Source organism: Crotalus tigris, unplaced genomic scaffold (assembly GCF_016545835.1).
Source record: "Crotalus tigris isolate CLP2741 ecotype Arizona unplaced genomic scaffold, ASM1654583v1 scf7180000022411.5474196:2289641, whole genome shotgun sequence".
Classification (NCBI taxonomy): Eukaryota; Metazoa; Chordata; class Lepidosauria; order Squamata; family Viperidae; genus Crotalus; species Crotalus tigris.
In genome coordinates, this window is record NW_024099112.1 from 1,496,096 (window position 1) to 1,523,216 (window position 27,121).

Consider the following 27,121-nt stretch of genomic DNA (forward strand, 5'->3'; position numbering starts at 1 on the left):
TTTTTTTCTCATAGAACGCCCAGAACAGAGTTCCGACAACTTTTTTGGATGGAACCTTGTAGGGTAGGCAAGGCGGGTTATATGATATGTATGAGTTCTGGCACCCCCTCCCCCCCTTTTTTTTTTTTTTTTTTTTAGAAAAAAAGCACTGGATATTATTGTGAGCTGCATTGGGACGTTTGATTGTGGTGCCAATTTCTTCTGTTCTTAGATTTGTGTTTTGTTTCTACTATTTAAATACATTATGCTTTGGTTGCGAGCCACCCAAAGTTTGGTTTTAAGACAGTAGGCATATATTTTAATTAACTAATTAAAAGTACATAATTTTAAACATTAACTAATTTTAAAATAATGTACTTTTAATTAGTTAATTAAAATATATGCCTACCGTTTTAGTTAATGTTTAAAATTAGTTGAAAGTATCACTGAGGCCAACTGAGATTCAGGACAAGTGTAGACATGTGACTGAATAAGCAGAATGCTAGTAGTTAAAATACCAATACTGACATTTCCTAGTTATTAAGATTATGAAGAAACTGTTATTAATTCATATAATTTCTTTTACCTCATCACCCACCATCAGTTGTAAAATCAATATAGGATTTATTTTATTAGTTCTGAGACATTTGTTCTTGGATAAATGTAGATAAATATTATTTTCTTAATGAAGAATGGCAGAAAATATACATGCTCTTTCACACATATATCCATAATTAGATGTATAAAGAACATAATATTTAACAGAACAGAAGAAAATTATAATAGCTGCTGAATAGCCATTAAGAATCATACCAAATAATCAGTCTTAAGACAAACGTAAGTAGAATATCCACATTTTCACAGCAAGTATTTATTTTTGAGAAAGGGTAAAGAAGATAAATTGTTTCAGCTACAGCAACTTACTGAGCTTATATTAAAAAAAAAGTGGACGTCTCTTAGTAGCCCCTGCAGAGCCAGTGATAATGGATGCTGAGAACTGTAGTTCACCAACATCTGGCGTTTTTCATTGGCTATCCAAGTGCTTCTCAAGCACTTTTTCCAAGGCTGTTGCAACTTTGAACCATTCATTAAACAAAGAGACATAAGTCAAGGACTGCCTGTAGTTGTTGAGCTTCTGGTATACTAAAACAAAACAGAAACAGGTTTTTTTTTTCCCCATAAAATATGCCCTTTTAGAAAACTGAAGTTGTTTTATTCAGGAAGGTTTAATAAACAAATCTATAGAAGTAGAATAAACAGATCTATAGAAGTACTTAGAGAAAAAAAAACAACTTGGCAATTCAGATAATTTTTCTGAAAATATTAAGTGCTATGAACATACTGACTAGTTTCCCCTATCAGGTTATATCATAAAATAATTCGTTTGGTGTTGGCATAGTTGCACGAAATGTATTCATTTGACAGTTGATATATGAATCCATCTTTTAAAACACACTCTAGTAAGCTGATAAGGAGTTTTCCACAATAATGATGATGATAATGATTTATTAAACTTGTATGCTATCCAACTCAATGTCTATGTGAATATTTCAAATTACATGTAGAACAAGAAAATTTGAAATGTGTAGTTAATTTTAAAAGACCTTTTTAAGATTCCATGTCTATATTTTCACCCAGTGTAACTTTATAAATTTACTACAATTTATTTATTTTGTTTACCCAACTTCCAAAGGACTCTGGGAAGCTCATAATATAACAACAAATAAAAGTACAATAAACTTTTTAGGAAATACATAAAGAGGCAAGGGCTGCAAAGGGGGTGGCAGTTCAGTGTTCTAAAGAAATTCTTTGATGACATCTTAAAATAATATAGCTTGGATGTAGATTGTCAAAAGAAGTCATTATATGCTAAAGAAAGAGGAATATTTTTGTTGTTTCACTGCATAACTTGTTTTTTGAAAGAACAGTATTCCTTTGCTTTTTATACCTTAAGCATCCCAATATGTCTGCATGTGTAATATTTTTTTGTTCCATTCAGTTGTGTCCAATTTTTAGAGACTGCATTTTCAATTTAGCAAAATTGTTCTGACAAGAATCTAAAGTGTATTATTGATATTAAATATCTTTATAGATAGGAAGAGTGTAATCTCTTAGAAGAAAATATGCAAGATGCAGAATAAACAAAATCTTAAATATCTGCTCCAAGCTCAGCACACTGTTTGTCTGATATGTGATTTGCTAATGATTCTATGATGTCAAGTAGAAGAGGTTGACTGAGAGACCGAAGATTTGGCAGCTTGGATACCTTCAACAGATGAGATAAAGGGGAAATGGTTAGTTATTATCATGAATCCAGTAATATGTTTTGTACAAACTAATATTTTATTTTTTCAACTGAGCATAATGAACCTAATCTTAATACAGAAAACTAATGTAATGGAACATGTTTTTCCTTCCATGAAACAAGCAAGTTTAGCAATAATGAGAAGACACAGTTAATATTTAAGATTTTCTATTGCTTTGTTCTAGCTTTCATTCCGGCAAGATGTAGCTTTTGAAAATTAGTGATGAGATTCTTGAAAAAAATCAATAAAGACGTTTAAATAATGGATTTTAACAGATGAAATCTTAAAATATTAACATGTTTATAGTGCTTAAAAATTTAAATAATTAAAAATATAGCTAAATACAATAAATCCAATCTCCAAAGCCAATTTCTATTTTTAAAAGGGAAATATAGTTTGGATTTAGTAAGAAAATTCTTGATGACTTCCCAAATATCAGTCAATCTGTGTATTATTACAGAATATTTCTACAAGTATAGCCTTGTAGAACTGCATTGTAACCAACCTGAAAAAAAAGTAATAATAAACATGGCTTCCAATTGATCCTATTGTAATTAAATGCTGTATCTTTCTCTAGCCCTAATAGACTTGTGCTATGGATTTTGAATTATTTTCCCTCTGATCATATAACTTGTCTATGCTATATCACAACCATTACATTTCAAGGTCAAATTTTATACAATGCATATCTGGACAAAGATAGGAAGAGCTGCTATTAATGAAACATAGGAGCTCTTTCTATCTTTGTCCAGCTAGGCAAAGTATAAAAATTGACCTTGAAATGTAATGATTATGATATTGCATAGATGAGTTATGCTACTGTAAGAGTTGCTATTATTGAAACATAAAGGGGTGCAGTGGTGCAACGGCTTAAAGACATGAATTTGTAAGCCAGAGATGGTCAGCATTCCAGCGGTTCAAGCCCACAGGACCACCTGGTGGAGTGAGCTCCCATCATTTGCTTCTAGCTTCTGCCAACCTAACAGTTTGAAAGCATGTAAAAATTCAAGAAGATAAAAAGGTACCACTTTGGTGGGAAAAACTAGTGATGTTTCATGCAGAAGCTGGTGCCAGACCTGCCTAGATGCGAGGTGAGATCGGCAGAAGCCAGATGACCTGACATCTCCCCCAAACATTGCAAGCCAGCATGTACTGTGGATAGCACACATGCACAAACAAAATGAACTACGGTAGCAGTCTTAGGCTACCAAAACTACTCTGTGGTTAAAAAGCACTGTAGGCTTCCTTGGCTATGTACACCACACACTAAAAATAAAAAAAGAAACATATAACTAAACTCTTCTGTAGAATTAATTTCACACTTGTAAACAATGTAAATGTAATATATAATTTAATTATAATACGGTCTTAATTGTAGGACACGTATTCGTCTTATAAAGAATTAAATATAAATATTATACACATGCACACGCTTATATGTATCAATATATTACAAGACCAATACTAACAGAAGAACGAAGAACAGGAAACATTTAAAGGGAGACATTGGGTAAGGAACACTGAAGATTAATCAAGGCAGATTAAAAATGCATAGCAAACAATCCAAAGGGAGCAACAAGAATGAAAATGAGGACTACCTTAAGCTGTTTTCAACCATGGCAGTGAAAGAGGACAGCAGATGCCCAGAACCCCAGAAAACATCCAACCAACCTTGGTGAACTGGTGAACAATGATATATAGGCAATGTCTCTTCATGTCCAGTGCCTGGGTCCTGTCAGCTGCCTCTAAAATCTGAAGAAAAAAAAATACAAATTTCTTGCATCAAAATGACTCTATAAGCTAAGGCTTGGGTCTGTGAAGGAAGGAAAACAGAGCTTTACCAGTGTTATTTTTTGCTGAGAAAAAATTAGCCACTTGTGGAATTGTGCCATGTGACCCAGCAACAGAGCAGCCTGTGCTCCTTCCTACTCGACCTTCTGAGCTCTAGAGATCTTCAAAAAGTATGTGAGCGATCAGTGACAGAGTGGGGAGGCATGTGTGGAACCCAATGGGTTGGCAAAGCAGGCCCAGTGCCTGTGGGGACCCAGCAGGGCAGAATGGGGGAGAGAAAAAAGTGGTAGGGTGGCATGCTGCAGCATCTCTGTAGACAGTGGTAAGAGCGAATGAGTGCAGGAGTGACACCGTGGAAATAACTTCGGGACTGAGTCATAAGTATCTTTTAGGTGGTCTGTTGTAACTTTGAACGGTTGCTAACTGACCAGTCATAAATCAAGGACTACCTATATTTCCAACGTGCCATATGCCTATAGATATTCTCCAAACCATATTTTGCTTTCAAACCAAATCTCTTTACAGTCTTACTAAATACACATATAACAAACTCTACAGAAGTTTAGCATCCTTGAGCTTCATAAAATCATAGAACCAGATACATTTTGAATGGCAGGGTCTAGTTTAATGACTTATCAGCTTTACAGTGTTGGGGAAGTATATGATGGCTCTGGTCTCCCAGGGATTCTTCAGAGCATGGGGCCATTCAGATACTAAGATTTGTCCTATATAATCTGAAATCATCTGCTGATTTGCCAATTGGCCATTTTCCATGATTTGAGATGATTCATATGAATGAAAGGGGACTGCACTATTATAACCCACACAATGTATAATTTACCTACCATTCTTGCATAAAACCAGTAAAGAACAAAAGGAATTGGTAATTCACTACAATTAAATATTTAGAAATATTTAATGAATGAACCACATTTTTCCTAATTAGGAAATATGGATATTCTTTATCATCGTTTTAAGATATATTAAATATTTGTATATTACAATTTTTTGTAATATATTTTTTGTAATCAATAATTTCAAAAAAGGAATGCACTGAACTCTATATTGATCATGGAGATAGGTAGACCATAGAGAGAGATAAATCTAGAAACCAATCAGACCATACAGTCCTATCTTGCAAACTCTGCAGTACTTATTTTTGGAACTTTCAACTGATTATTCCCTAGAAAAAATATATTGAGATAATTACAATTAGTTCCAAATTGATTCATTAGTAGAAATTACCTGAAGCACATTTTCCACAGTGACATTCATTTCCAGATTCTGCTTGCAATATGCTTGAAGACGATTATTATAGAACCCATAATAATAAGGGGCAGCAAAGAGGTAGCTAAAAAAACAGTTAAAGAGAATTCGTGTTTCATATTATAAGGATACAAGCACCATAAACCGAAGCAGAATAGCAATAAGGACAAACAAAGATTTGACCTCTGCTTATATTCTCTCTAGTGTGTTATTGTTCTAATTGCAGCTGGATAATTGAAAATTATCTTTGGCTCTGGGCCATGCACACATGCATATTGCTGCCATTTCAGCTATATTATATGTGCAGCAGCTGTTTCCCGATTCTCCATGAAGTCAAGTGTACAGAAAGGAGATGGTGTAAGCAAAATAAAAACCCAGAATTGATGTGTTGGTAGAAGATTATTTCTTATGATGAGCCACCAACAATCTATTTCCTTGCCTGAGGAATTATAATCTGAATAGTGGAAAATTAGTGGACTGGTTCTAGATCTGACTGTGATGCTTCTTCTATTTTCAGTAGGAATCAGAATCTGCTGGAAGTGGATTTTCAGGAGACAAAGAGCTTTCCAACGGGAAGAACAATGAAAATATGGAGGCTCCATTTCCTTCCTGCAACTATTGAGTGTTTTAAAGCAGGGGTCCCTAACCCCTGGTCTGTGGACTGGTACTGGGCTGCGGCATGCCAGCAACCGGTCCACACAAACAAGCGAACCCCATCCGTGGAATGCAGGCAGCACACAAAACCAGTCTGTGGAAAAAAACCTTTTTCCACAGAACCAGTCCCTGGTGCCCAAAAGGCCGATGACTTCTGTTTTAAAGCTGTCAAGTCTTAGTAGACTAGGGACAAGTTGACAGGAAAAAAGATCCTGTTATTAACTTTGGAGTTAACATTCATAAAACAGGATCTCTATAGTAAGTATTTATTTGTACTCTTCTATTCTATCCTACAAGATTCACAGAATCCCTATTCAGGATATTTATTACCAAAGATTATAAATTAACCTGTATATAATGCTGCATCCAGAGTTGTACAAAATGAGCGGTACCTGTAATTACTGTGGGTTTTGTCCTGGCACCACTCATTTTGGTTTGTAGTCCCTGGCATATGGAAAGAGTATGCCCTCAGCTAGAAAACACTGAGAATCTCTGTTGTAATACCTAACATGAGTAGCATATTAAACCAGATAAAGGATACAGGGAATCTTCAGGAGGCATATTCACTTCACCATAATAAATATATCGTAGCATAGATTCAAATGCTTGTTTGCTTGGCACCATCTCACCAATTGAAATATTAACTTGGCCATCTTCTGGCATAAAAGAACGAAACATGGCTTCAAAGTAACTGGGGAAAAAAGGAAGAAACAGATTGTGTCACTGGTTGGTTGTTCAACAAATAAAATAAAGAGAAGAGAATGAAATACTGGAGCATTTTTAAATGTTGCTTTAAAAATTTTGTTTCTCAAATGCAACCAATTTACAGTGTTTTTAAACTTACAAGGGTTTTATACAATATTATTCATACACCCCATGCAGATGGGAAGTTCAGAAACATGAATGAATGAATAGATGGATGAATAAATAATAAATTTAAATAAATAAAATTATTCAACATTTCTTATCAAACATTTCTATTTTTCACTGTATTTTTAATGTATGGTACAGGAGGGCAGCCTGATATATATATATCAATAAAAGTTCTGCATTCAAAATATTGAAGTCTCCTTCTGTTCAGAATAGCTGGGAATCATGCAAGCTTCAGCCTAATTTTTATCTTACAATAAAAAGAAGTCAAAATAAGAAATTATATTTTAACATCTGTATAATTTTATATAATGGATTATTAAAATGTAAAACATACCTAGAGCGAGCTGCAAGAATAGCTTTATGAGCTGGTCTTGGATGACCATCTAATAGTAGAATGATATCACAGAATTCTAGACCAGCACCTTCCAAATAGGCTTTCATATCCTGAATCAATGACGTTCCTGCACAGGAACATAAAAGATTTGCCCAAGACGTTAAAAATTATTGACTTAATTATATCAGAACAGCTAGAAATGACTTGCAATTATGTACGGTATCCACCTTTTCAGTGCAATATAATGCCATAGGAAGATCAATAGGAGTTTTATAATATTTGATAATCTAAGGTACCAAATTCCCCAAGTCAAGTTACTAACTATAGACATGTTCACATAGTTTTCTTGGGAACAATGTAGAACTGATTTGCAATTGCCTTCTACCAGGAAGATTTTTTTTCAATGTCTGTTTCCCTGAATCGTTTTTTTAAAGCCAAAGTAAGCTACAAGCTATTGTACTTTTTCTAAATTCTGAGACAACAAATTGACTAGCTAAGGAAAATAGTTAACAGATACGAATTACTGCACAGTAGAGTTACAAAGCTGATATACCTGGGGGAAGTTTGAAAATTTTTAATTGGCAAAATATTAATTACTTCTCATAGTGATAAGCTTTTTTTCATCCCAAGCAAACTGATCATAATCAGCAGATATACTTGGAAAATATAATTGGAGATATGAAAAACACATTTTCATTTTTTCCTCCTATAGAATGACCGCAGGATTGTCATTATCACCCTGCAAAATGCTGTGGCTTTAAATTGAAAGAGAACACCATATCAGTTTTAGCAATAAGAGGCAGTTAGACAAGCTATGTACCTGTAGGTGCTACTACAGGTATTCCTTAACTTATTACCATTTTAAAGGACAGTTTGAAGTTTCGATGGCACTGAAAAAAGTGAGTTATGTCTTCAAATTTATGGTCCTATAGTCCCATGATTGCAATTCAGGCACTTAGCGAGCAACTCACATTTACAACAGTTGCAGTCATCTTAACCCTTCCCAACCGGCTTCCAGCAAGCAAAGTCAATGGGGGAAGTCAAATTCACTTAACAACTGCATGATTCACTTATCAGCCACATGATTTGCTAAACAACTGCGGTAACGTAAAATCAGGTCTGGTCACATGATGACTCACTTAATGACTGCATCACTTAGAGACCAAAATTGTGATGTCAATTATGGTCATAAGTCAAGGACTACCTATAGTATATAATGAATGTTGTTTAGCTTAGACTTTAGAACAGCTGTACTGTAATTCAGTTCATTTATCTGAGACAATAATGGGAGGTTAAAAATGAAGACATTTTTCTCCAAACATTATCCTTTATTGGTTAGGTCATCATAAGATCTAGAATCATCCATCTTTTTTCCCCACCTATAAAATTATGTAGAATCTTACTTATGATTTCAAATTCATTTTATTTCAAAACTGAACATTTATGGATTTTAATTCTATCTTGTACTCCAGACTTCTATAATTTATACACAGACTGTAGCGTGAAAACAATAGTTCATTTTAGATGGAAGGTACATTACCAATATCAAGAGGCTGATCAGAATGTGTTCGAAATGGAGGTTGCTGTTTTCTTCGTACTATCTCTACTATCAAAGATGAAGAAAGGTGTTCAAATTCTTTCATCATTATTACCTGATTAAAGTGTGATTCTTTTACCACAAAATTCAGACAGTGTTCCTAAAAAAAAAAAAAAGCATACATGTGCATATGAGTACATATACATAGCCCTACATTGTAAGAAAATCATGTTTGGAACATTTTTTCTACAATTTCAAACAATTGTAGAAAAATTCTACAATATAATAGAATAAAAATTCTACAATATAGTAAAGTATAAATGATTGGTTTTGCAAGCATTACAGTTAACGCTGCAATGTTTATAGAAGCTAATTCTGAAAGATTCAAATTCAGAAATTACACATCTCTTTTCCTTTGATTCTTGCCAATGTTCTTTAACAGAGTCTCTCTAAATAGGGAAAATATTGGCTTGCATACCTTCTCCTTTAGTTGCAACACCTACTTTTCTATTTTATTTAACCAATAGGATCAGGTCCATTTACTTTTTATTTTCCAATAGAGCTAAAATCTCCCTTAAATAATTCAAGTTTGCATAGTTTACAGATACATGAACAATGGAAAAAAGCTGAAACACAGGCAAGAATGGGTGGTTTCATTCAAGAAAAGTACTTGAAAATTGATTGCCTGGTACCAAAATTTTCAAGTTAGTTTAAAATGAAACAGTTTTACATATGAAAATTCATTAATTCTACACGCACACGTGCATGTGCATACGCGCGTGCACACACCCACACACCTTGGAAGTGTTTGCCATTGCCTCGCGTGCATGTGCACACGTGCACACACACACACACACCTTGGAAGTGGTTTGCCATTGCCTACTTCCTAACACTAACAGTCAGTGACTGACCCATGGTCATGCTACTGGCTTTGTGCCCAAGGCAGAACTAGAACTCACAACCTCCTGACTTCTAGCCAGTGCTTTCACCACAGGCTGTAATTTTCCAAAAAACCTACCTTCAGCTGATCCAGCTGAAGTTTGTTTGCATTTTCACATACAACAAGTACATTCTGCAGATCTACTGAAGCCTCAATGTATTGGACACAGAGTTGTTCCAGTCGGGATAGTTTGAAGTTAAGTGCCAACTTGTACACATCCATGATGAGCAGAACATCTTGCACATGCCCTATGCAACAATGACAAAAAAATAAATTCATTGCACATATTGCAAAGAATGTGACAGGTGAGAAAGCAGGCAGGAAAGAAAATTATTTGATTCCCAATGTTAATATTGCAATAATGAGGCTCTAAAGCAGACATGTCAAACACAAGGGCCGGGGGCTGGATGTGGCCCGTGAAGTGGTTTCATGTGGCCCACGAAGCCATCCTGGAAACAGTGAGGTAACAGCCCCCGCTGCCTTGGCCCTGGCCCAGGCCGTCCAGGAGCCAATGTACAATTTTGTGGTGGCCATCTATGCTGAAACGCATTCAGTCTTAGCTCCACAAGGCCATCTGGAAACAGCGAGAAACCAGCCCCTGCCGCGTTAGCACCGCCCCCTGGGTGCATGCTGGAATGAAGAAATGGACCATGCCTTGGCACTTGCCCCGGTCCCACCCCCTTCTGCCAGAGACCCTCAGATCTGTCCCACTTGTACCCAGGCCCCCACAGGCACCCTTGACGCGAACGATGTAGAGCTGGCCATGCCCACCCAGTAGGCTGTACCCACCCTGGCCACACCCACCCAGCCCCCCGAGGGCAATTGCAATGCTGATGTGGTCCTCAATGAAATTGAGTTTGACACCCCTGCTCTAAAGGCCTATATTAAAATGCTGTTAAAGCATGCATGTTCCTTTATGTTAAGAAATACAATACAGAGCAACAAAATACAAAAAGATGAAAACATTGCGGTGGAAGACAAGAGATATCTGTATCATCCTGACTGCAGTGGAACCTGCCTATTACAATTCTAAGTTGTGGCAGTCATTAATACTCACCTAATTGCCTCACTTAATGACCACAATTGCTGCATTCCCTGTTGTGGTCATTAAATGACAGTACAGGTCATTAGTATAGCACAGGGTATCTCATCGGATGGTGGAGGCCCTGGGAGGCCAGGGTCTGCACTGCAGCATTTTTTGGTGCTCTCTCTAAACTCTTCTTGGATTTTTGGCTCCCTCTTGTCTCTGGGGGCTGGCTGAAAGATCTGCCTGCCAAAGGATTTCAGCTCCTCTCTGGCATTGGAAAGGATCTCCTTCAGTTCTGCTCCTGCACCCCACCAAAGGAGTTCAGCTTTTCTCGATGGGCAGCTTTTTCAGCCAACCCCCAGAGGGACGTCAGCAGAGAAGATTGCAGATGACAAACACATGGAGTTTGTTTTAAGTCCAAACAGGTTGCCAAGGATCCTGATTGTGATCGTGTCACTGTGGTGATAAGGGTGCAACGTTTTGCAACATCTGGAAATGCTTTGTGGGTCATAAAGCATCCTTTCTGAGGCTGTTGTAATTCTGGACCACCATTAAACAAATGGTCAAACACTATCTTTATTCTGATCAGTAGTAGTTCTCTAGATTCCTGGTCACAATAAAGATCTTGCAAGATGAATCTTTAAGCTGGACAGCTACTAGCTTAATCTAGAAACACTGGCCTATAAAGCACATGTTCTGGTACTGCATATAGCAGTGGTGGCAAACCTATGGCACGCGTGCCAGAGGCGGCACTCAGAGCCCTCTATGTGGGCACATGTGCCGTTGCCCCAGCCTCACCTACCCCCACAACCCCCTCACCAGCAGCCCCCCTGGAGGAGAGTCACCCCTGAGCATGGCCCACACGAAGCATCACAGCCAAGGACATGGCAGCCAGGCAGCGTAGACAAGACTCTGCCCTCATGCCCCATCCCACACAGTTGATGCTACGGGGTGCAGCCAGAGGGCGTGACCATGGCGCTGCTGGGCCGCTTGGGCGATCTGCGGTGGGCCCTGGAGGCAGTGAGTGGCTCTGCGGGCAGGTGGAGTGGGTGATGGGGTGGGGGGCGGAGCAGGGGGTGGAGTGGGGGGTGGAGCAGGGGCAGGGCCACTTTTGGGGCACTCGGTCTCTAAAAGGTCCACCATCACTGGCATATAGGCTTTTAAAAATTATTGCTTAAAAATCTGATCACAAAATTCTGCTCTGTAAGTAGGCTACTTGCTTGGGGAACACAAACAGGGAGGGATAATAAGAAGTGATAAAATAACTACTTTGCTCAAGCCTTTACCTAAATGCTTTTCCTGTTCAAGAGTATAATATAGGAAAGCACTTGGCTTATTATCTCCTGGACAGACATTGTGCTCCCCCTTTCTTTCCTTTTTCTTCTTCTTATTCCTTGGTATTCCATCTCCCTTTAAGCTCAAAGGCACAAATTCTCAACACATCTCAGCTGAGAATTCATAGTCTCAATATTCAGTCTGCTGCTGGAGGTTCTTAAATATTTTTTAAGATTTGCTTTAAGAACTTTGAGAATTTAAGGTTCTTAAATATTTCCTACAAATATTTCTTGTAATGTTAGGAAAAGGCACCTTTCAATCGGCAGCTATTACCCCCGATTGCTGAGGATTTCTAATGCACATTTTGCTCAAAGTTTCACAAATCATGTTGGGAACACGTCAGAAGCACAGCCATATTCTGATCTTTTCTGTGACAGACAGGCATAAGTGTATTAAAATTTGCTGCAGATGGCGATCACATGAAATTTGTATATGGTTTAGATATCCTAAGCCTCTGTCATTAGTCACGTTAGTTTTTTTTCTTTCTTAGAAAGACGAATTCCAGAAAGAGACAGAGAAAATGTGCACTACTTTTCTTAGGAAGCAATTCTACTATTCTACCTTTGCGTGGGTATTTGATTTTGTCTGTGTAAAGGAACTGCATGAGCACTTCAAAGGGCTGAGCTTCCGCTTCCCGGATTGTCACTTCCAGCAGCGGCTGCAGGCGACCCATCTTTACATTGTTGCCTGCCATTTCCTTTTGGGGCATCTCTTGTCCTTCCTCATTAACCTCTTGCTTAGATTTCTAATAAAGAGAAGGAAAAGTTAGGGTTAAGGTTATCTAAAAGTTAGGCTTATCTAAACTTTACAAAAATAAATAAACAAAAGTCAAGCCAAATAATGCTGCAAAATGAAGCAGTTACACGGTTGTTTATATAGTCCTGCATGTAGATAAGTACTAAATAAATTTGCCATTATTTTTGCTTTACCTGGTTATTAAAATTAAGGTATATTCTAATACAAATGGCAAGCTAAATCTAATAACAGTATACTGTATATTTTAAGATTTACCCAAATGTTACATCCTGCTGTAGGTACTGAAAAAAGAAATCACCCATCGCTTCTAGATTACTTTTTAATTGAATGCCATTGGATTAATCATATAACAGGTTCGACTAGTTAACATGAAAGCATCTATTTGTAGCTCTTTCTCTAATGCCTAAATAATATTAGTGACTTGTAACCCTCCTATCCATTTGTTTCAAGTTAAGTATGGATCAAAATATACTGTGAATGGAGTTAATGACAAAACATAATCCTTAAACTTTAGCTAAACCATGACAACTTTCTCTAGTTAATTCCAGTAGTAATATCCTTGGTTGTATGCTTGTTACAGTAATATATTGCTATAAACAAATCACAAACAAATGGCCTGATGGATTTATTCTTGGAGAGGAAAGCCGATTGCTGCAAACAAACATATTTATTCTAACTTATTTTTATGGTTAAATATTCAACAATTTACATGTTGGCCTAATTTACCCCAGAAGATAAATTGGAAAATGGGGATCCAATAAGTATTTGTAATAAATCATACCTGTTTCAGCCTTTCTTTTGCCTGTGTAATTTTCTTCCTGAGCCATTTACAGCGAGCTGTGACAATAGCTGTATGCCCTCGGACCCTCTCTTCTTTCTGTCAGTAATAAGGAGACAGCATGGAAAAAGAATATCAGGATTTTACTGATCAATGAACCCTAAAAAATTCTATATATTGGAAATTTAGCCAGTTTTTGAGTAAAAAAACATTGTTTATTTTTATTGAAAAAGACTAGTTACAATTATTAATTCACTATGAATGATCATTTGGGCAGTCACTCATATAGGTTCTGTATCTGCACAAGATGTATTTTAGGAAGCTTCTACAACTGTGAAAAAAATCTGAAAGAGTATCCTCCCTATTTTCAAGAGGACTAATTCTATTCAGTTCTCATCTAATACAGCAGCAATAAAATTGAAGCAAATTAGAGAAATGATGAATAAAAACCTGCAATGCAGTAGCCTGTGTGAACATAAAACCACTTGAACTCTAAACATATAGAGAAACAATTTGTTTTTCTTTATGTTCTCTGATAATTATGGATAGGGGCTGAAAGAAAAATTCACTTTTCCAGTGGATGAACAGATATTACAAAGCCAAGGAAATGAGTACTATATAGGCTGAGATATAGCAAACCAATAAGACAGTTCATCTATGGTATGTATATACCATATATTCCGGCGTATAAGACGACTTTTGAGAGCGATGAAACAGCCTCTGAACTCGGGGGTCGTCTTATACGCCGAGTCATAACGTTTATTTATTTATTTATTATTTCCGGCGTATAAGATGACGTTCTAGGCATGCGACTCGGTGTCGATCATCTTATCCGCCGGAAATGACGTCATTTCCGGCGTATAAGATGATCGACACCGAGTCGCATGCCTAGAAAGTCATCTTATACGCCGGAAATGACGTCATTTCCGGCGTATAAGATGATTGACGCCGAGTCGCATGCCTAGAAAGTCGTCTTATATGCGACTCGGCGTCGATCGTCTTGCGACCCGGCGTCGAACTCGGGGGTCGTCTTATACGCCGGGTCGCCTAATAAGCCGGCATATACGGTATAAGGAGTAACTATTTCATTGACATTCTTCTGGAATCAAGATTGATAATAACTATATTGGCAATGGAGAAGTATCTGTTCTTAAGGTTCTGAAAACCGCTATCTTTAGCTGTTGTTCATGTCTCAAAAGCAGAGATGACAATAAAACACATTTTTCACTTTCTCAGCTTTCTTTTAAGCATTAGAAGAAATTCCCTAATACAGGGATCCCCAACACCTGGGCCATGCAAACAGCGGGCCAGCACGCATGTGCGCACGCAGCTAAACTTGCACAAGCATCGGGCCAACGTGTGTACACATGCACCTAGCTCAACTTGCGTAAGTTGAGCTGTATGCGCACGCATATGCCACCAGCCTGCCATTCACGCATGTTGAGCTGTGCACACATGTGCACCGGCCTGCTCTTCCTCCCAGCTGGGCTGCCAAGCCACAAAGGTTGGGGATCACAGGAGCTGTGAAGAAATAGAACAGACTGTTTTAGTTGTGAACTCAAGTTCACTACATGCATTTTAGCAGAAGTTAGAAGTCTGTCTGTTTGGTATACCATTGTAACATTTTGCATGATAAATCTTACACTGATCAAGAACTTGCAGGTGATCTCTAAGATTAAATATCAACACTGACTTTATGTTTCTATATCACACTGGAATTTATACCACCAATTCGTTCTTGCTCTCCAATGTTATTACACACTTGCATAGACTAAGTACAGTGCAACTTTTCTTTATCAAAACAATAGGGAAATCAAACACAGCATCTTTTCAAGCCCCTTATCAGCAGTTAATACAACCATATTGACAAATACAGACGAAGTACATAGAATATAGATAATGGATCATGTAGACATATATTTACTGTGGAGAAAACTTTTCAGCCATGTTATTAGAATTCACTTACCTCCCCAAGTACAAATTCTAGATCACTGAACTGCCTGTTTTCCCATAGTCTTCCATAGTCATCATGTAAAGTACATTTTGGATAACAAGAAAACTGAAATCAAGAGTTATTGCTGTGTTACTATTTGAAATGGGAAGTTTTATTGCTACGAACCATAGTATGGCATGAACAGATTACATAAGTGTTATTAACTTTTTATGTCATTGAACCAATATAATGCTTCCTTATTTAGAAGATTTAACTCCATTTGCTCTACAGCATTTTCATAAGAATGAAAAACTTTAACCTAATTAATTTATGCATACAGGAAATGTTATGCAGAATACAGAAAATGGGCAATAAATAGTATAAGAAAGAAACTAATGGTATGAGATAAGATAAAGGAAAGGAAATAGTAGCATAGGTGGTTTCTTGAAACACAACCATAAGGAGACAACTCTACATGAAAAAGTTATATACATGAAATATTAGAAATTTACAGCACAAACTGTTCAGAAGACCCAGGAATAAAATTAGAGAGCTTGCAATGTCAGAAACTACTCAATTTTACACAAAAAGAAAAATGGTCTGAAAAGTGGTGGGAGAACACAAGTTCATATATGAAATCACATCAGCTGGATTCTAAATTTCTGTGAATGAAAATAACTCTGCTAGATCTTGATGCTTCCTTAGTGTAATAACTTTACACTTTAACTTGTTTCTGGGAAAAGTTAACATTGCTCTCAACCTGTGCATCAGATCTCAACTAGCTAAAGACAGAATGAAACATTTCCATTATATTCCATAAAAAAGAATTTGTAATATTTATATATCTCCCTACAACTCAATATAAGATATAGCAGTCTCTTCCTGACCAAAGGGTAATGCTCCAAAACAGAATTCTATGAAGACAATATGAATAGTGCTGACGTTATTTGATTTATTATTATTATTCCTATGAGGCAAATACTAAACACAAAAAAATATTTTAAAAGTTGTTCACTGTCAAAATTCAAAGTAATAAGCCTTATCTTCTTATATTAATTGATGACCAATGCTTTCAATATATTACCTGAAATCTATACATTTCTCCACTTCTGATGTTATTGTCCACTGTCCCGCCAAAGATATACATGGCATCACAGATAACAGCTGCAGCATGGAAGAGTCTTCCAGTTGGTAACTAGAAACAAAGAATGCAAAATATTCCCTTTACAAATATTACAGTGCACAACCTCAAACTCAATTTTCTTCACTGGTGCTCTGTAACCAATGTTTTCTGGCTGTAAAATCAGTTTTCAAGGCCTAAGATTCAACACAACTGTGTGGGAAATACAGCACATATGCTGAGCCACTATCATATATAGATATACTATGTACTGGTCAGTTCATACTTAAAAAGGAATATTATTAATAAGATCCCTTAATATCATACTAGTCATAAGAAAGAATAGATATATCCCCTATAACTTTGTTTACCACTTCACAATGCTCCACCTCTCACCAATAGACTAGCTGTGATTTAAATGCCCTTTTTATCCAGGAAAAGACCCAATAAAACACATACACACATTGCATAGCATCCATTTCCTTAATGGATCTGAGAAGCTTACAAAAGTGCAATAAAACACAAACATTAAAACAAGACATAAAAAACTAAACTAAAAATTTAACATATTCAGCATTAAAACTGTAAAATATTGAAGGGCCTGAGTGAATATTTTTATTCCCTTCCTAAGCTGTAATATAATCTTTTTTCAATTCTAGTGGTAATTTGTTCCATGTTTAATAACAGCATTTATACTATTTTTATTATTTATTTTTCCTTATAATTCTTTCTCTCATATATGAAATCTATTTGTTAAATCAGAGATTTTGCAAAGATAATTAAAGGCAATTAATTATATTCTTACCTCACTATCTGGACTTGGATGGATAACTTCCCATGTCTGAGAGTCAACATCATAACAATGAAGTTCATTAGGCAATGTATTGTCTGCAGCACCACCAAACACATATAGATGACGATCAAAAGCAACCATTGTGTGACCATATCTCCTTTGGGGAGGAGGTGGAGACCCCCGCAGTAAGTGTTCGGTAGGGATTCGTGTCCAACTGACATTTTAAAAAAGAAACAGTATTTATTAATTGAATTTTTAGAGTTTCATTTTCTAAACTAGGAATACACTAAGCTGCATCCAGGCCCAACAACTCCTCCAACAATTGTCATGCTTCACAGAAAGGAAAATTATAATAACGATTTTATAATTATTATAAAATTATAATGATTAAATATTTGAATAATAATAAACTGTATAGCTAAATCCATGTAGGTCTATTGCTTTAATATATATAACAACAGAAATACAGAAGTAATCAGTATTACTTCAAGTAAACTAAATTCTATAGTCTACTCCTGTGACCCAGTTTGATATTGCAGTTAAGCTACTGGACTGGAAACTGGGAGACTGAGTTCTAGTCCCACAGAAGCACAAAGGCAGATGGGCGACCTTGGGCCTGTCGCTCTCTCACATCCTAGGAAGAAAGCAATGGCAAGCTACTTTCAAAAACTCTTGCCAAGAAAAGTGCAGGGGATTGTCCAGGCAGTCATCAGGAGTCAAAAACAGAATTGAAGGCACACACACACACACACACCCTCAGAGCCCTCTCCTGGTTTTCATTTTCAGTAGCATTTTCTTCAATGTTTCCATTGAACTTTATTTCCCTCAAAACTGACAATTTTCTCCTGGTATACCTTATAGAAATGTATTTATTTATTAGACATATTTCTATGCTACTGCAATCAAAATGATTTTTGGCCTATTAAAAAGAAAAAAATATAATGTAAGATATAGAACAAAAATAAAAACATAATGGCATTACAAGAATAAAAAGATGTTAGAATAAAAAGATGGCAACGTCAGATAAAATCAGGGGAATGCTTTCCAAATCAATTTTCAAGAACTTTTGAATTTAAATTACAGTAAACATTTCTATAGATATATCTATGATACTCATTCATAAACTTATTTGATTTTGCTCAGTTATATTTCCTACATACATTTTTTCTTTGAATTCAAATTGAAAAAGGTTATTGGTAATCTTTGCTCCACTCTGGCCAGAAAAAACAAACATCCTCTCTTTGCAGACAGCTACAGGAAAATTACAGCATGAAGGGGGAATCTCACCAGTCTGTTTAATCTGAAAAGCAACACCACAAAATAAATTGCAAATGTCTTGTCTTGAAACCTGAAATCTCAGTATTTCTCTAGATCTAAATATTATAGAATCATTGTTACTTTGAAGACTGAAATGTATTGTGATTTGTTCATACTATCAAAAAATAAACAGGAACTAAACTTTTTAAATCCAGGTACTGAAAGCTCAACTACATGAGTTACATATCTGTGTACCCTTGCCAAAAGTAAAAATACATTTAATAAGCTTATGCCTAAAAATAAGGATTTCAATCTTAGTTATCCTAGGTTACAATCCAGCAGGAACAGTATATTTTAAATATAAAGAATTGCACACAATTAGCACTACGCAGCCAATACTTTGTTCAAATGTGTTTCGAAAATAGTGACAACTGTTGAATTAGAAATATCTATTTCCCCCTCCCCCATCCATCTCCAAATAGATTAACCTCAACTTTCACTGAGGAATTATATTTTAACTCAATATTTAACAATATTAAGATATTAATAGTCAGTTTTCTTACCTCTTCCCAACACGTTAAATCTCTATCTTGTAAATTAATAGTCCACATATCATTTAATCTGTATTGAAGGAAAATACACCTTTTAATATACTTTTAGGAATGTAACGGTAACAGCACAATCTATTTTATCTGAGGGAAAATTTCCAATCCAAGGCCCTAAGAGATATTAGAACTGAATATACATTATAAGTTCCCTAACAGCTCAAAATGACAAAAGCCAAAGTTCAGTAATCCCAAGGAAACTGTGGGATTTGGGGGCCAAAAGGAGTACAATGTGCAGCCTATAATCCCTGTCATTCATCTTCACCATAAGCAATTGTCATAGTCAGAGTTCCAAGACATAACGCCTGGATTTTGTGTCAAAGATTATTTCTCATCTTCTATCCCATACAGGGAAATTAATCCATGGAAAATCTGAAGGAGCTTTTTGAAAGAGGTTCTATTTTTTAGTGTAAGGAATTGATTCCAAATTCCTAAAATATGTTCAAACATTTAAAATTCAATTATCTATATTTTTAATAACCCTCCATGAATTTCTTTTGGATTAGGAAAGAATTATACTGTAGAGACAAGCAACTATCGGAAGTTGGGGAGACAGTAAAGAACTTATTATAGTCTTTAGAAATAGGTTTGGCTACATATTATATATTATTACTAATTAATTTTCTCGAGAAAAAAGGTTCCAGAAAATGGAAACAAATTTTTCCAATGAAGAAACATATGTTAGAACAACAAAGTTCATATAATTTATTTCATTTAAATTCCTTGATAAATTGCAAACAGATTAGGCCTTAATTATCAATTTCTGAATATCATAATAAAACAGTAAATTAAAATACTAATAAAGGCATGTAAGTAAATCTATCTTTCTCCTATCATATCAAGAGTCTTAAAAATGAATGGTTTTATAATTATTAATAAAAATAATCATAGCTTCAGACAAATAATGTATCTTACCGTGCATTTCCATCATATCCTGCAAAGATCCACAGTTTATCACTATAGACGGTTGCACCATGAGCTGATCTGGCAACTGGTAATCTAAAATAAAGACAAATTTACTAGTACCTTAACTGCTAATACAGTTACACAAGCATGATAAAAGGCTGATTATTACATACCTAAATGAATGAATGCTATCAACATGTAACTCTTTGGGGAATAGCTAAGTTTAGTACAGAACACCATATACTTTATCTGGCTACATGCCAGAATTTTTTACTGGAATACAGTAAGTTTGGACAAACCTACATAATATCTCTGATCTGGATGATATGTATTAGATTTGATGATGAACATATGTTTTACCTGTTTTACCTTACTATTCTTCTAATTTTATGTTAGCTGGCCAGAATTGCTTTGGATGGATGGAGAGATAGATGGATGGATAAATAATTTAGATCTCTAGATTTTGGTACTTGTAGTTTAATGAGAGCAGAAACAAACCAATACATTAAAAACTCCAGATCCTTCCTCAAGCTAAGCAAAGTGTAATTCAGTTACAGTTGCTTATCAAGAAAAAAAAAGCAACAGTTAATTGAATGTTTTCCTTTCTACATTACTGAAGTCAAATATAGAAGCAAGGTTTTAGGTTTACCTAAATCAAGAGCTGGCACATTTTAACAGCCTATTTTTTTTTTTTTTTTTAGTTTTAGTTTGATTTGGGATCCTGACTAAATAAAAGCAATTGTTCTTTATTTAGCATTATCTGCAAAACCAGTCACTGATTCCTGCCTTTTATTGATTTTTTTTTTGGGGGGGGAGGCAAAAGGATTGAAAGACTATTACCATATTGAGTTTAATGTTATTACTGTTTATCAACTGACAAGGCCAAAATTTTGAAATCTCTAGACACTTTGCAGCCTTCATAATTATATACAAAATTACTACTCTGGGTGCTGTTCTATACTTTTTACAGGTTTATGTAGTAATACATACACTCTTACCTTCCTTCAATCTTCCATTCAGTCCATTGGCCTGTTGCAAGTTTATATTCAAAAAGATCATTTTTGTTCTTCAGGTTGGAATTGGAATATATATCTCCAGTGTAGCCACCTACATAATAATGTTATTATAAAAGAGACAGTTTGCGTAATTTAATAAGTTATTACTTACAACAGGGCAATAAATATAGTTACATAAAGCAAACCAATTAATGCTTTTATAGTTCATAAAAACATACATGATATTCAGAACTTGTCATGTCTATATTGTGTAACTTATATTGATTTTTTATTTATTGGTATGTTTTGCATTATGTCTGATTACTGCACTGTTTTCGTACTGTCAGTTTTTAAGCTTATCTTGTTCCATATCAATTTTTTTTATCAGTGCTATATACATTTGTTAACTCCTCATGTTAATTCACCAAGATTCCAAATTAAGCATAGAACCCGATTTAGTGTTCAGATAACTCACCAAATACAAACATGCTGCTTCCATAAACTACTGCTGAATGGTGATACCTTGGTGCTGGTGGGGTTCCAGTAGTAAAAGCCCTATGCAGGACAACACACAACAGTACGTTGAAATTAAAAAAAATAGGTTTAATTAATATGGTACTTTAATGAAAAGACATGTAAATGTTGATTGTGTGTATTTTTAAGTTAATGTCTTTCATAGCAAAAGTGGCGAAAACAAAACAATTATAGATCAGCAAGGGTTTTCAGATTGCCTGCCATATAACAAAAAAGTTCTTTGGAGGTCCTAATTTACATCCTAGAACAAAGGAAATATTTTCACTTAACAACACTAATAATATTTTTGAAAGATGAAAGGCAGTCTGTATGAAGCACATATTTTTAAAATATTAAAGTTGTTGTGCTTTTTTCCAAATGACTGTAGCTCCTTTGGAAGCCACCTCCAACTGTCTACAAAAGGGCACAGGTGTAGATACTTTGCTTTGCATGTTTTCCAGCTCTACTAAAATAATTTTACTGGGCTAGGAATAAGATAGTTAAGTAGGTAGGTAGGTAGGTAGGTAGATAGGTAGAGCACTGTATTTCATATTTAAATTAGCAACATTTTTACATATTTTATGAATTTGCCAGTTATATGTAATTGCTCCTCTATATCAGGGGAGTCAAACTGCCAGCCCGAATGCATCATAGTGACACCACGCCCACCCCATTGCCGGCAATGGCAAAAAAGTTGTGATACGTCGCAACACGTCATGTGACGTTGCGAGTTTGACACCCCTGCTCTATATAATCTATGAACATCTTAAATATTTGTTCAGAAGAAATTTGGGCACTTGATAAAATTCTGTGATAGTATATTTTATCATTTTACTATTATAAAACATACAATGCTGAATATACTGTATTTAGTTACAACAAACTATAGTAAATGTATTTAAAGTTACATGCTCATTCTGTGAATTTTTTTAAAAGTTCAAAATTGTTTTTCTCTTTCTAACATGCTTTTAACTTATTTTGACTCCAAACCAGAACACAACAATAAAGTATATTGCCATCATGAAAAATAAATAATTTCTCATTTTATCAAATATTCAGAAGCTCTAATTCATTCAAATATTGGTAATATGGGACATTTATTAAAAATAGAAATGTACCTGCACCAAGAACAGTCCTTCACATCAAATCTTAACAAGTCATTCAACATAGTTTTCCTTCAAAGTAAGGAAAGCAATATATAAATGTATATTCAGAAGCCACAAAAATATTATTAAAGAATCTTCATAGATGAAAGAAATTTACTCATCTAAAATCTACCTATTATTTGGTTTCTAACCATTTTTAAATCAAATGAAAAACAGTAACCTCTTCAACAATTACATTAGGATAAATTTTACAAATAAATATAATTAATGGAAACAGAATAAATATTTATAACTTAAAACTTTGCTTGTTCATACTTGTTTTCTAAATGCCTCAAGCAAATGTCTTATTTATGCTTTTAATAATTTGTTTGAAAATGACACAATACTGACTCAGTAAAGGCTGTACATTTTTGGTAATAACACTACAATTCCCTTCTTTGAAATCTGTAATGGTAGAATGATATAAACCCCTTTTTATTAAAATTTATCTTAGTATCTTCAAATGTCATATTTTCAGGGCTAACAAAAGTTCTTTCATTTGCAAATTACATAGGAATTATTTTTACAGCAATCATAAAAGCAATCACTGTGCACTAGACAAAGTAAAGCATATTCAAAGTAGATGCAAATAATATTGCTATTGCACTGTCCCTTCCCATAGAGATGACCTCAGAAATTTTATATATGTTGGTAAATCCTTAAGCATGCATTTTCTGAAACAATGTGTATATTCTAGCTAAAGATCTATTACTCTCATGTTGAATGGAGACAATTCCAATTTAAGTGGAAACTCAGACAGATAGACTGTTCATATTCTACTAGACTGACTGACCGTCTTGGATATTCCTGTCACAATTTTTAGCCTACATATTACATCGATATATTGGATATGATCACAATTTCCAGTCAGTTGAATTATATTCACATTTTTTCCAGACCTTGAAAACTTGGTTCCTGTGCCTAAAACCTGGGCCCTGGCCATGATAGAGCCTGTCTAGTGGCTGTGTGGATGACTGGTTTATTTTTCATATTGTGCATTTTATGTATTTTATGTATTTTACTGCAAGCTGCATAGAGTCACATTAAAGTGAGATGGTTTGTCCCAGTCTTTTCTTGAGGAGAAAGATTGGGGGGAAGGTGGAAGGAAAAGCCAGGAGGCTTATAGTTGTACTCATTACTTTTGGTACTCCATGGCACTCTTCAAGGGAAGAGAGTTAGGCATTCCAAGGCGATCATCACTGTCTTTGGCCCCTTAAGTGTTTTCCTAAAGAGAAAGTCATGGAGCAGGCAAAATAGAGCTAACACATCTCAAACAGGGGAGAGAAACCTCTGCACCCAGATGTCTATGGAGATTCTCAGTCATCCAGATCTTCAAAGAAAAACAAGAAAGTCCAGTTGCCTCATGAAATCCTTTGGGATTCTGTAGCCAGAGGATCCAGAGATTCCCATCCCAGTTTTAAGTGGTTAAGTGGTTAAAAATACTCAAGTCCAGTTTGCCTTTTTATGCCCACACTCTTTTTTTTAATATGCAGTGAGAAAAGAAAGTGCTCTGCCTAGCAATATTTTCATGACAGGCAATATTTAAGAGGAACCTCCATCACTGTAAACATTCCAGTTTCCTTTGCTTCTTTCTTTTCGTTCTCATGGTAAGAATTGCAAAATGGACATTATTCCTAAATAATCCTTCTTACTCCCATCACAATCTCTGCATCCTCATCTTTAGAAAGCCTTGTCTGGGAAAAACTATGTGTGCTCTTATTAAAGCGAGCCATGTTAGGGAGCGGGGAAGCGCAAAAGGAGCCAGCATTTGTTTTGCGTGGGGGGAGAGGATGGGCTACAACCAAAGGGAGGAACGTAGGGAGACTCACCCGTTATCCCCACCAAAGACGTAGATGGCATCTCGATAAGCGACCACGGTGTGCTTGCTACGGCTGGAAAGAAAAGAGAAGACAATCTTGGTTTACATCCCTTCCCTAAACCGCCCTCCGGTCCGGCATTTCGTCGGTGGCTCCTACACGCTGTTCCCACACCAAGCCGAGCCCTCCGCAGATCCCAGAGACGCCTCACCGAGCCCCGACGAACTCATCGCAGGGCGGGAGGCGGCGCCACCGGTGCACCGTCTCGAAAGGCCCGAAGTTCAAAGTCAGGTATTCTACGCTGTCGGAGCAGCTATGATCAAAATCTACGCTGGGCGCCACCTTGGACCGCCCGCCAGAGTTGGCCGCAGCCGCCATGGCCCGGCTTTTGCTGCCGAGGACATCGATCAAGACTGAACGTCGACTACAATTCCCGACATCCCACGGCCCCGCCGAGACCGTTTCTTATTCGGAAATCCGACTACAATTCCCGGCATGCCATATGCTTCCTGGAGTAGCATTTTCAAGGGTGATCATTTCATTTTATAGCTTGTATTCGTACTATACTCTGTTCTGGTCGTTGAGTCGCATATACTCTTTCGAAGTACGTGTTTCAATTATGCTGTAACCTGGCAACGGCAGCCAAACGTTCAAGACAAAAAAAAAAAAAAGCTTGTGAACTATAAATTAAAATTGTGATTCAGGCAGCCTAGGATGAACGTATAAAGTAATGATCAGTCATTTCAATATTAATTAAGACAGCATTTTGTTAAACAGGAGGGGGAAAACTATAAACCATTAGAAACAATTCAGTTTCTCAACTTTTCTAAAAGATGTCAAAGACCATGTTGAAAAGACATCAAACTTAATAGTTAAGCAACTATTGTTTGCCTTTTCAATTAAAGGACAATTTGAAAAGAAATTGAAGGGAATGATCATAAGTAAGATAATTAATTTATCTATTAGTTTTGACTGATCAGTCTTCCTTTGCATTTTTTTTTACGAGTGCCTACTACTTTTCACTACTAAATATGGTGAATGTATTCAGCATGGACATGCACGTAAGTGTATTATGACCTCCAAGGTCCCTTTCAACTTTATTATCATTTGTGTAACTTTCTTCAAGAAAACAAGGAGATGGGATTTGCTAGAACCTTTGACAGTTCTCAAAAATTGTACATTCAAGAATTTCATATTTTATATCAATAAGGTATATATGCCCAATGACATTTCTTCCCAGGAATGTTTTTCATCTAATAGTAATAAAGTAAAACTGTGAATAAAATAGGGCAGAAAATGATAAAAACCAAGTTGACACTAGACGTTGCAATCAATATTGTGCCATTTGCTTATATACTTATATTTTTCTATATAGGTCTGTAAGTTAGTCTTGATCCTTTCTGATAGCTATCAATTCATCTTATTTTAAGTATACATTCTGTAGATACTTTTATTTTATATAAAGACTTTATACATAGCTATCTTTAAAAGTCTATTTATGTATGAAACAATCTATGGGACAAAAATTGCAGATTTCTCAACTCAGAAGCACTATAGAACTCAGAAGGAATAAATGTATTCACCCACAAATCGTTTTAATATGACAACGCAATTAGCAGCATAGGAAACTTGTGACAAGGCATCAAGTTACAAAGTACATGTAAAAGACAACCAAATACTCAAAAAGCTGGGGAGTTTCACTTTACTGGGTATGTAGAAATAGAAGCTGGACTAGTTAAATAGTTGTTTCTTGATCACCTGAATCAATGATGTAGTCTTATGAATGGAGCAGCCATTTTTTCTCATTATTTAAACACATAAAATGTATGGGTATGATCTTTGCATATAGAATAAAGGGCAATGTTTGTACATTTATAGTATCTAAAATTACTTTTGATGTTATGAAATATTTGCTCTGTGTATATGAAATCAAGAATTTTCCTTAAACAATATAGTTTATTAATTATAAAAAAGGGGAAGCTGCTTGCATTTTCTTGATTAAAGTTTGATGTAGTTATTCAAGTATCCAGTATATATTCTAGCAATAATAATGAGGTAGTCTTATGTCCATTTTAGTAAATAAAGGTAATTTAACTTAATAAATAAAAGAATTTGTTATATTAGTAAGGTAAATGATAAATATGAAACTTGTTCTGCTATCCTTAAGTAATGATTTTAATGTCATAATAAAGATATACTTTTATGTATTTCAGATCTAAGATGAAGTGTTATTTTTACTATTCTTTTATTTAAAATAGGTGTTATTTATGATATACTTTTGAAATCTTGAAAGTTAGGGAATAACAGGGCAGACAATTTTAAATGGAAAAGATTTTATAATACTTGGATTTTTGCATTACAAATTCCCAAGTTGTCCACTTTGAGAGGAAAAAAGCTTAAGGTACCTATTTTATCTATTTGACCAAATATTTTGCTGAGAGAATAGAAAAAAAAATTAATA

General features: G+C 35.5%; 1 protein-coding gene across 2 annotated transcripts; it reads right to left on the reverse strand.

Moving 5' to 3' along the window:
• Positions 1-817: 817 nt before the first annotated feature.
• Positions 818-25,219, reverse strand: LZTR1 (leucine zipper like transcription regulator 1). 2 transcript variants are annotated; one of them, XM_039319078.1, is made up of 20 exons: positions 24,872-25,219; positions 24,673-24,735; positions 22,817-22,873; positions 21,661-21,740; positions 21,189-21,297; positions 20,200-20,283; positions 19,243-19,300; positions 18,583-18,722; positions 17,435-17,636; positions 16,594-16,704; positions 15,543-15,635; positions 13,580-13,675; positions 12,604-12,787; positions 9,759-9,928; positions 8,744-8,900; positions 7,204-7,330; positions 6,538-6,687; positions 5,322-5,427; positions 3,884-4,037; positions 818-2,245 (listed from the first exon to the last, which is right to left on the reverse strand). In XM_039319078.1, the coding sequence occupies exons 1-19, from the start codon at positions 25,036-25,038 to the stop codon at positions 3,885-3,887; spliced, it is 2,307 nt and encodes a 768-aa protein (XP_039175012.1). In that variant the 5' UTR covers positions 25,039-25,219; the 3' UTR covers positions 818-2,245; position 3,884. The 2 variants fall into 2 exon arrangements, with proteins under 2 accessions (XP_039175012.1, XP_039175011.1); XM_039319077.1 differs by having other exon boundaries at positions 3,957-4,037; positions 24,872-25,038.
• Positions 25,220-27,121: the final 1,902 nt, after the last annotated feature.